At 45.2% G+C, this 11,792-nt stretch overlaps 2 protein-coding genes across 2 annotated transcripts; both read left to right on the top strand.

The window, feature by feature from the left end:
- Positions 1-17: 17 nt before the first annotated feature.
- LOC125531482 (fruit bromelain-like) lies at positions 18-506 on the top strand (the record flags this gene model as incomplete). The annotated part of the gene is made up of 1 exon (XM_048695874.1): positions 18-506. A coding segment is annotated over one exon (489 nt), but the record flags the coding sequence as incomplete, so codon positions are not given.
- Positions 507-6,091: 5,585 nt separating this feature from the next.
- Positions 6,092-7,511, top strand: LOC125531483 (ervatamin-C-like). The gene is made up of 2 exons (XM_048695876.1): positions 6,092-6,575; positions 6,928-7,511. The coding sequence occupies exons 1-2, from the start codon at positions 6,092-6,094 to the stop codon at positions 7,509-7,511; spliced, it is 1,068 nt and encodes a 355-aa protein (XP_048551833.1).
- The last annotated feature ends 4,281 nt before the right edge of the window (positions 7,512-11,792 follow it).

An 11,792-nucleotide genomic window follows, 5' to 3' on the forward strand; every position in this document is an offset into this window, starting at 1 on the left:
TGTGGGGGGACTGGACCCGGTACGAGGGCGGGTGCAACCGCGGGTCCTTCCACAGGGCCTACAATTGGATTGTGGAGAATGGCGGCCTCACCACGGCAGCGGAGTACCCGTACACGGCGGCGAGGGGCGCCTGCAACCGCGCCAAGTCCGCCCATCACGTCGTCAAGATCCTCGGAGGCGGCGTGATCCCGCCTAGGAACGAGCCCGAAATGCAGGTCGCCGTCGCCGGGCAGCCCGTCGGTGTGGCCATCGAGGTCGGCAGCGGCATGCAGTTCTACAAGGGCGGCGTCTACTCGGGCCCCTGCGGGACAAATCTTGCTCACGCCGTCACCATCGTCGGTTACGGCGTCGACGCCCCTACTGGGGCCAAGTACTGGCTCGTCAAGAACTCATGGGGGCAGACATGGGGTGAGAGCGGCTACATCCGCATGCGTCGCGACGTCGGCGGCCCGGGGCTCTGCGGCATCGCGCTCGACGTTGTCTACCCAAAAATGGCGAAAGCGTGAATGTGAATGTACCTATGTCATGCATCTGCATGCGTACCTTCCCAATTAAGTAAGCTCGCCTACTGGGATTGCTTCAGGACCACCCGTTATTGTTTGCTGAACTTGCATTCCTTCAATACCTCATGCGGCAATAACACTATCCATCTAATGAAGACACTTTGACATTCATTACTCTTCAGTAATACTCCCTCCGATTCCTATATATCTAAGGGACTACATACGGAGCAAAATAAGTAAATCTACACTCTAAAATATGTTTATATACCTTCGTATATAATCTGTATTGAAATCTCTAAAAATACTTATATATAGAAACGGAGGGAGTAATTTGAGGTATGATAGGATCAACTTTGATGGTTATAGCCTTAGATGGTTATATCCTTCGCCGATCACGTCACTCCATGCAAAAAAAAACACGTGTAAGAGGCAAACAAGCCACCACGTCACTCCACCTTCACATATGCTAAAAATATATCCTTCGCCGATCTTGTTGATAATAATTGAGATTAAAAGATAATAATGGTACACACAATATAGTAGCGTACAAACAAGTCCACTAATGACACGTGCAATATGAGTCTAACATAGACACTCATCTAAAACTAGACAACGTACACACTAGAAAGAGAAAAGACATACCTCCAGGTCATTCCATTTTTTGAGATGGGCAGCCAGGTCTTTCCAATGATACGTGCAATATGAGTCCAACATGGACACATATCGAAAGTAGATAACGTACACATCAGAAGAAGAAAGAAAACTCATGAGCAGATCTTTCAGTGAAAAAACACGTGTAAATCAGCGAACCTACAAGGAAATACTACAAAAGAAAGTGTAGCCTCAGTTCTTCCTCAAAAAAAAAAAGAAACTCTAACAATGAGCATATTATGCCGCCGAGACATGGAAACGGCCGCCATGCTTCCAAGACGCTTCAAGGATGGCTTGATGGCCTGAAATGGAGTTGGATGGGTACGTTTACGGTGGGAGTGCTTGCCGGCGTGCTCCTTTGTTGAGGCATGAGGCATGGTGGAGTTCTAGGATGTCAGGAAGAAGCGTCGGGCTAGTGCAACAGCTGTGCATGACCCGGCCAATCATGGAGGTCGCCAAGATCATGGCCGCAAGTTTAAAGCACCACGCCGAGACCAACTAGGACGTCAACCACGACCGCATAGTCGCCCACATAGATTGCGACGGCGCATGTGACTCGGGATGCACCAACTAGATCGCGGAGATCGCCTATTGGTGACCAGGTGCTTCGTTGGCCGCCATGACCGCAACCGGCACTGTGGGCAGAACGGCATGCTACTTGGCCGGTGTATGTAGCGGTTGTTTGGTTTGAGACTAAGTTTACCTAAGGTTGTCACACATAAGGTTAACCAAGTTTGAGCAACTTAGGTGGGTATTTAGTTCAAGTCATATCTTAGTCAAGTCACACTAGGGCAAGCCACGGTTGTGTTGGATTTTGGTCTTGACAAACAACCAAGAGAGAGGAAATCAATGGGATATGGCTCACCACACCCCACGGAAGGATGCACTGCGGAGGTGCCAACCAACAATTTTGGGTTTGGTCCCGACTCTCTGGCACCTAACATATAAGGAGAAGTACCCCACCGGTTTATACGATAGATGGGGTTCCCTCTAACCGTTGATCCTAATGTGGTCCTAAGAGATGCGAAGACCATCCCCAGCGCCAGCCACCGCAAGGTGAGTGCTGACAGCGCTACTGCTGCCAACGATGTCTCCCTGCTCCAGCTCTTTTCTCCGGACCATATCTCCATGTTGCCCGAGAATGCAAGGTGTAACCATAAGCTACACAAAGGGTGCATCAAGCAGAAACAAGGCTTCCCTAAATACCAGTAAGAAATCCCAAATCTCTTTGTCATTTGTACATTAGGTGTTCTAGTGCTACACCAGTACAAAACCTCCTTATTAGCGGTGTGCTAAAACCCTTACTAGCGCCATGCAGCTCACACGGTACTAGTATCGCACTGCTGTTAACTAGTTATGTGAACGCCGCTAATAACAAAATACTAGCGACGTGCGCACCTCGCACGCGCTAGTAACCCAATTACTAGCCGCGTGAATCGTCTCTTACTAGTGGGGTGTAGTGGTGGATTAACGAGCTGCTCGGCTCATGCTGATTAAGGCTAGGCTCGTTAAGCTCATCTGTTTAACGAGCAAAAAACCATGTTTGGCTCTGTTCGTTTAAAGCACATTAAGCTCATAAGAGCCTGCAAGTGCTCGTTAAAGACTACAATGTATGGCCTACAGGATGAGGGTGTGTGTGTAACCTTTACAAAGGAAGATGGTGACCGAAGGAAAAAGTGCATTAGTTTGTTGATGGGTGCTATAACAATTTCATTAAGAAAACCTAACTAAATAAATGGAAAATGGGAATTAATACAATTCTTTTTCTCTTCAAATCCAATTTTTTTCTCTTTTTATACATAGGTTGTCGATTCGGCATTGCTTAAAATGGGTAGAGTGCCCCCTTTTTCTAGTAAATAGTTTGATCCATTTTATCGATATGAGTTTTCTATATCAGATAAATTTTATATTAAGCTAGACTGGACTGTTTTCACGGGTAAGTTATGCTGGTTTCAACCGCAACATTTTTCTAGAGGAATGTGTCTAGCATTTTTAAGAGAATCCATGCAACATCCACATGGTGCTAATACAGAGAAGGGATAGAAGCATGAACGGAATGTTTTTTCCATTATAAATATAATGGCAATGGTGGGTAATTTTTTTACTTGAAATCTTCTCCGATGACTACATAATTTTGGTCTATTAAAATAAACGGTCGGATGTTTCTATTTTATGATAATTTCTAGCCTTGTTTTCTGGTGACTCTGTCAAGTACTTACACCTTTATGAATAATATGAAGCACACATTGACGCTAAAGTGGCAAGTTTGCCGTTCTTATGCCAGTTATGATATTATTGTAGTAGGTGGCATATGATTATATTTGTGACCAATGTTGTTCATAATCATGTGTTACACTTCATTAAGTTCTTTTTCATCTTCTGCCCCACAGTGATGTGAATTAGAGCGAAAATGTATGCTTGAAGAGATTAGACTCTGGAGCATAGTATATGTTATATGAGAATAAAGTAATCACTGGGAACTTGAGCCTAGGAACACAAATCTTAAAGATCAACTGACTATCCATGAGATGTTTATTCCTACGCATCAGGTGGATTGACGATTATGAAATCACTAAAGCAACACCTATTCTTCACCCTCATCATTTCCCTATGATAAATAATGTGTGTGAATGTTCATCTTATTGGCTTGCTGCCATGTGGGATGAAGGCTATGAGCCCTTACCGTGAATGAAACTTTATATAGTTTCCTCAATGGGTTAAATATGGTAGGCTAAAATGGTTTACAAATCCAAACATGACTCTGAGGGAAATCTTGAAAGGTTAAAATGATTGAGATTTGTGGTGTGACATATTTCCTGTTGTTTGGACTAAGGAATTCTCAAGATGTTTGTGTTACCATCATGACATGCACTTATGTTGACTTAATTAAGAATGTTTATCTGGCTCAACCAAAAGGTTTCATGAAAGAAGAAAAAATAACATACGGCATGCTGTCCGAGGAAGTTATTTTTTGATAGAAGACATGCGTTGAGACTAAGTCTGGGGTGTATGTTCTCTGCCTCATGTAGATGAAAGCTCACTGGCTAAACCATGAGCTTTGAGTTCAAAGGATCTTGGTGTTATCTTGTGCATTAATTGTATGGAGGTTCATCGATGGTCCAAAAGGAGTATAAGTCCTATTATGATTACATATGTGGACATAATACGAAAGACATACATTATGCACAAGTACTCTGAATCACCTGCTCCTAAACTTCAGGGTGATACAATTGGACATTTGGGTATCCAAGGAACGAATTATAAATTGATCAGATAATGTTGGTTTCTTATGTTTCATTTGTCAAAAGCACCTTAAATATTAAGCATGAATGCACTCTCTCATTTATAATTAGGATACTTGACAAAATTGTGTTTAATCGACACTGGACCATTGGAAAATGTCGTCAAGGTTTGCAATATATGCAAGGCGATGAATATTACATGCTCATTTATAATGAGTTTTGCAACGTCATAATTGTGGGTTACTAAGACATTGTTTTGGTGAGGTATGTGGATATTAATAATTCCACGCCATGTTACGTCTGCACCCTCACACAAGGAGCTTTATTATGGAAAAGCTCCTAAAGGACAACCACGACATCATCCACGATGCAAACTATTTTTGGCATGTTAGAGGCTACTAAGCATGTTATATATCGAAAGAATATTAGTTCCGAAGCTAAGAGTGATAGACATCAACTCCAAACCACTCACTGCGATTATGATCACACAATCCTCTATGTGAGTAACAACAAGTCATTCGGCCTAGCCAAAACCGTTGACATTATGCTCCATGTTGTGAAAGATAGAGTTCAGGATCAAAGATATATAATATTTAATTTATATAAGTTTTGCAATTCCTCTCTTGGAGACTTACTACCCATTTTTTATGGTTATGTTGCCGACATGGGTTTGTAAAGCCTTTTAATTATGGAATCTGGACCTTTAAATACACCAACTCCCATAAAGAGGTATGTTTTCCATTTCGAGAACCGCCGTTCAGTGGCATTTCATTAGTCATTGTAACACTTTACTTGGATGTGTTCTTTTATTGAGAGTGGGGTTATGATGTTTGTTAGTCTTTCGATCAAGGGGGGAGAATGTTTGATTTTGATCTTGGCTAATAATCAAGATAGAAAGTCAATGGGATGTGGTCCACCACACCCCATGTACGGAGGCACCGTGTGATCGGAGGTGCGAGCCAACACTTTTAGTTTTGGTCCCAACTCACCTAATATTTTTTTTTAATTTTTCAACTCACCTAATATAGAAGGAGAAGGACCTCATCAGTTTAATCCAGCGATTTCTACACGGTAGATGTGGGGTACCCTCTAACTGTGAGAGGCGAGGACCATCTCCACTGCCAGCCGCCGCAAGAGTGACAGCGGTGCTACTGCTGCAAACGACGTAACGCAAGGTGTAACCATGAGCTACACAAAGGTCGCATCGAGCAGAAACAAGGCTTCCCTCGATATCCGTAAGAAATCCCAAATCTCTCTGTCATATTCTGTGAAGTTTGTCTCTAAAGATTAATACTAACAGGCTGACGACGTGTTCATCGACAGAACTGGAAGGCGAAGGTGCACTAAGGTGGTAGACAAACCGGTACATTGCAGTCGCCACTCATATGTTGGCTAGTGTGCACGGCAACGCAACCTAACGAACCAACACCATTTCGTGTGCCAAGACAGATGCACATACGTATGCACCGCTGCATGATGAGACCAAGAGAAAATGTGGCTCGTTACCATTCCTCTACGAGCTGCGTGCATCGCCAGCACCTGCGACATGCATTGCATGCACTCGTCGCCGGTCGATGAGCTCATCCCGACACCGGCGGAAGACATGCTCCCGCGATCCACCGGCGAGCGCTATAAAAACACGTCTACACGTGCATGCTTGAGCACAAGCCAGTGTGCGTGGATCGTTCAGTCGACATGGCTTTCTCCCCAGGAGCATGGCCGGCGATCACTGCAATCTTGCTGGTGCACGGCCTGTTCGCTGCCTTCCCAGCGACTTCGGTAGACGTGGGCGACATGCTGATGATGGACAGGTTCCGCCAATGGCAAGCCACGCACAACCGGTCGTACCTAAGCGTCGAGGAGAGGCTGCGGCGCTTCCAGGTGTACCGCGACAACATGGAGTACATCGACGCCACCAACCGGCGTGGCGACCTCACCTACGAGCTCGGTGAAAACGAGTTTGCCAACCTCACCCAGGAGGAGTTCCTGGCGAGGTATGCTTCCTCCTACGATGGCGCCGGTGATAATACGGGCATCACAATGCCCGCGAGCGGTGGCGACGCCGAGCTGTGGTCGTCTGGCGGCGAGGATAACTCCTTGGAGGCTCCGCCTCCGCCTAGCATGGATTGGAGGGCCAAAGGCGCCGTCACGCCGCCCAAGTCCCAAAGCTCATCATGCTGTACGTAAAGATAGATCCCTAACTTGATCCAGCATGGTTTTCACCTTAAGTGGGATTTTCATGACATTCACTGAATTTCATTGATTTCACTAGTCTTTGAAATATTTGCCTTTCGGCCAATATATTTCAGCAATTTCAGTAGTACACATGAAAATCAAATATCTATTTAACTTTAAGTGAATATTTCGGCCTTTTGGCCTGAACGCAAACCGAAATTCACTGAATTTCAATGATTTCAGTTGGTGCTGAAAGTTTTCTGAAACTGAAAACCTCCCCGTTAAACCTTAGCTTGTGATTTGTGAAGCATGCACAGTGATTAACCATTGTTTTGTCCCTGGATGAATGGATGCAGCCAGCTGTTGGGCGTTCGTGACGGTTGCGACGATCGAGACCCTGAACTGGATCAGGACGGGGAAGCTGGTGTCCCTCTCGGAGCAGCAGCTGGTGGACTGCGACCAGTACGACGGTGGGTGCAACCGCGGCTCCTACAACAGGGCCTTCAAGTGGATTGTGGAGAATGGTGGCCTCACCACGGAGGCGGAGTACCCATACACGGCGGTGAGGGGCGCCTGCAACCGCGCCAAGTCCGCCCACCACGTCGTCCAGATCAGCGGCAGCGGTGTGATTCCGCCCAGGAACGAGCCCGAAATGCAGCGCGCCGTTGCCGGGCAGCCCATTGGCGTGGCCATCGAGGTCGGCAGCGGCATGCAGTTCTACAGGAGCGGCGTTTACTCGGGCCCTTGCGGGACAGCGCTCGCTCACGCCGTCACCGTCGTCGGCTACGGTGTCGACGCAGGGGTCAAGTACTGGATCGTGAAGAACTCGTGGGGGCAGACATGGGGTGAGGGCGGTTACATCCGCATGCGCCGCGATGTCGGTGGCCCGGGGCTCTGCGGCATCGCACTGGACGTCGCCTACCCGAAAATGGCGAGGTGAATGTACCTACGGTGCATGCATGCGTACGTTCGGAATTAAGTACGCTCACCTACTGTGAGGCAGCAGCATCGATGTACTTCACCGTGTGTAAGTGTATTGTAACGTATAGTATGTATCATCGTCGATTCCACCGTAATACAACATACAGAACTACAGATCATCGTCAATTCCACCGTAATACTACAACATACTGTATGTGGTGCATTGTACGTGAAACCATATATCATGCTCATTTGTTTTTTTTCGCATTTGCTATTAATTGTTCATGTGGGTGCAATTATTTTTCGCTGCGTCAGCCGATTTTGCAAGAAAGCAAGATGCAGCCCCGAGGCTGAGAAGGGGACGCTGCGACCAACCGCGGTGTGCCCGGCGAGCCCGAGTATGGAGCGAGGGTAGGTGGAGACCAGGCAAGATGGACTCTGCCAGTGTTGTTTGCTTAAGTTTATTTGTTTGAATTGAGATGCAGACCAGGCAAGAAAACTACTAGATCTTTGTGATGTATGCACGGTGGTGTGCCAACAAGACGGCGGGGTTGATGACGCCCCGTAATATTCGGCCTTGGCTTCCACGACTGCCTCCTCGGCAACCACTTTTTTTTCTTCGAAAAGGGGCGCTTTATTACTTAAAGGATTTAAGTATTACACTCGGCCTCTGCATAACTAAGATGCACACAGTCAAATAAAATCCTCTCACATAAAATAAAAATAAAGAGGCGAATTACAACGAAACATGTAGAGTCCGTATAACGCCTAATGTGGAGGGGGGGCAATCCTTAGATCATGCTGCCACCCATGTTGGGTAAAAGTATCCCTCGATGTAGCCTCCAATCGTGTACACACCTCCGTAAACAAGTCTCGATTCTTCATGCGTTGTAAAGAGGACCATAAACGAAGAGTCCCGGTACATCTATAGATAACCTGCAACAGAGAAGTACTTTTATCGTTAAAAACCTTATCATTTCTACATAGCCAAAGCGACCAAATAACGGCAAGCGCTCCCACCCTGAGAAGAGTTCTAAACCTGTGATCAATCTCATGTAACCAGTTGCCAAATACATTAGCAACACTACAGGGAGGATACAAGCCAGAAGCTATTTGGATGATTGACCATATAGAACGAGCCAATTTGCATTGGAAGAATAAATGTTTTATTGTCTCCCCATGGTGACAAAATACACATTGCGGGCTTCCATGCCAATTCCTCTTAATAAGGTTATCTTTAGTAAGAATGACTCCGCGACGAAGATACCATGCAAAGATTTTATTCTTAAAAGGTATCTTCATCTTCCAGATCTTCTTGTTATTAACAACTGGCACATCGGACTGGATTAACGCTCTATACATAGAATCCACTGAGAATTTTCCATTTCCATGGAGGTTCCATCGGAATACATCAGACCCATGTGACAATTGCACCGTGGACAACCGTTGGAGCAGGATATTCCACGAATGGAGTCTGGGTCCAATTAAGTCTCTTCTGAACGTCACATTTGGCGGAAATGATTCCATTACCGTGGCGATAGTATCACCTTTGTGGCGCACAATGTAGTATAGAGCCGGATATTGTTCCCGGAGTGTGGCATTTCCTAGCCACTTGTCCTCCCAGAATCTAATTTCCGAGCCGTCCTTAATCGAGAAGGATCCATAGCAGAATAAATATTTCTTCGTAGCCATTAGACCTGCCCAAAAGTGGGAATCCCCAGACTTCCAATATACTTGGGATACTGCCTTGGAACCCACATATTTCCTCCTTAGGAGGGTTTGCCATACACCATATTCCGTTAGTAATTTAAACAACCATTTGCCGAGGAGGGCCCTATTCTTAACCTCAAGGTCATGAATGCCCAACCCGCCTTGGTCTTTGGGACGACAAACCACACTCCATTTAGCCAGTCGATATTTCTTTCTCTCGCTATCTCCTTGCCAAAAAAATCTTGATCGGAAGTAATCCAATCTATGTAAAACTCCTTTCGGTAACTGGAAGAAGGAAATCATATATAGTACCATATTACTAAGTACTGAATTTATGAGCACCAATCTTCCACCCAGAGACAGCAGTTTACCTTTCCAACTGCGAAGTCTTTTTTTGCAGTCTCTCCTCAACGTGTTTCCATTCAGCATTTGTGAGTCTCCGATAATGTATCGGTATCCCCAAGTATGTGATCGGAAACTGACCCAACCCGCATCCGAACAGTTCAGCGTACAGGTGGGCCTCGTCTTGAGCCTCGCCGAAGCAAAACAATTCACTTTTATGAAAATTGATCTTTAGACCCGAGAGTTGCTCGAATGCTGATAAAATCAGTTTCAGATTTCTTGCTTTCTCGAGGTCATGATCCATGAAGAGAATCGTATCATCAGCATATTGAAGTATAGAGAGACCACCATCAACTAGATGATTTACTACCCCATCAATTTGGCCATCAACCTTGGCACGCTCAATCATGACCGCTAGCATATCCGCCACTGTATTGAATAGCATGGGCGATATCGAGTCACCCTGTCGCGATCCCTTCTTTGTTTGGAAATAGTGTCCAACGTCATCATTGACCTTAATGGCAACACTACCTCCAGAAACGAAGCTATGGATCATCGCGCGCCACTCTGCAGAAAATCCTTTCATTCTGAGAGTCTGTTGGAGAAAAGGCCACTTGACTTTGTCATAAGCCTTTTCAAAGTCTATTTTGAGTATCACCCCATTTAACTTTTTCCGGTGTAATTCATGAAATGTTTCATGAAGGATAACAACTCCATCTAGGATGTGTCTGCCTTGCATAAAAGCTGTCTGTGAAGGCCGAACCACATGTTCAGCAACCGAATTCAGCCTAATAGTCGCAACCTTCGTGAATATTTTAAAACTAACATTAAGGAGGCAAATAGGTCTATATTGTTGTATCCTTTCAGCCTCATTAACCTTAGGTAATAAAATAATCTCACCGAAGTTTAAGCGAAACAATTCTAGTTGGCCAGCATGTAGGTCGGTAAACAAAAGTAGGAGATCTGGTTTGATGACTTCCCAGAATTTCTGATAGAACTCAGCGGGAAAACCATCCGGACCCCGGGCTTTGTTATGCTCCATTAGGAAAACCGCCTTTCTAATTTCCTCCTCAGAGTATGGGGCTGTTAGAAGGTTGTTTTGCTCATCAGAGACCTGAGGGATGTCATCTGTTCGGGTCTCATCCATCGAGAAGTTTCCTTCCTCTGGGGCTCCGAACAGATTTTTATAATAATTAGTGATATAAGATTTAAGTTGCTCATGCCCCTCAATCACTCCCTCATCCTGTTGTAGGGAATGAATAATTTTCTTCCGGTGTCTGCCATTGGCGACTCCATGGAAATATCTAGTATTCGAATCACCTTTCAGGATAAATTGAGAGTTAGAATGTTGGTACCATTTGAGTTCCTCTTCACGCAGCATGTTAGCTATCTGTGCATTCGACTGATTCTTGATCTCGATTTCATGCTCAGATAGAGGTCTAACCTCTGCTAAAGCTTCTAATTCATCAATGATAGATGAAAGACGAAGTTTCTCCTTTTTTAGGATACCCACCGTATGCCTGGCCCAACCACCAAGGAATTTACGTAATGCACGCATTTTGTTATTCCATCTGTGTATTGGGGTAGGTCCAACGACTGGTTTCTCCCACACCTCCTTGACCATGTCATGGAAGCCATCCCGAAGCAACCACCCAAGTTCGAACTTGAACTTGCGTCTATGTTGTGGTCGTGGCAACCCAATAGTTAGAAGAATGGGTGCGTGGTCTGATATAGCCTCGATACGAGGTAGAGCACGAACAGAAACCATAGGACATTTTGATTCCCAGTCGGTATCCATTAAAACACGATCTAGTTTCTCATATGTCGGTTCCGGAAGATTGTTCGCCCACGTGAATTGTCTTCCAATCATAGAAACCTCTCGCAAATCTAGACTGTCGATGACAACATTGAAAAGGAAAGGCCAATGATTATCGAACCTACCGCGGCTTTTCTCATTTGGAAATCGAAGCAAGTTGAAATCCCTACCTATAAGAATGGGATAGGGATTATCTTTCGCCAGATTAACCAATTCACGAAGAAAATCGGCATAATATGGAGTTTAATATGAAACTCACCATTCGAACTAGCCAAAACATCCATAGTTCCTGTATTTACGCCAAGTAAAATGCCCCCAGAACGACCTCTAGGCGGTCGCGAAACCCAAGTAAAGTCTATCCCGCCAGAAAGACGGTTAAGCAGACTTACTGAGAAATCACGTCTCCCCGTTTCAGAGATAGCCAAAAAATCA

The sequence above is a fragment of the Triticum urartu genome, unplaced genomic scaffold (assembly GCF_003073215.2).
Source record: "Triticum urartu cultivar G1812 unplaced genomic scaffold, Tu2.1 TuUngrouped_contig_7214, whole genome shotgun sequence".
Lineage (NCBI taxonomy): Eukaryota > Viridiplantae > Streptophyta > Magnoliopsida > Poales > Poaceae > Triticum > Triticum urartu.

Bases quoted from the DNA above. Each gene is read 5' to 3' on its own strand.
- LOC125531483 (XM_048695876.1), top strand. From the start codon at position 6,092: ATGGCTTTCTCCCCAGGAGCATGGCCGGCGATCACTGCAATCTTGCTG. The intron at 6,576-6,927 runs GTACGTAAAGAT...GAATGGATGCAG, and splicing joins GTCCCAAAGCTCATCATGCT to CCAGCTGTTGGGCGTTCGTG.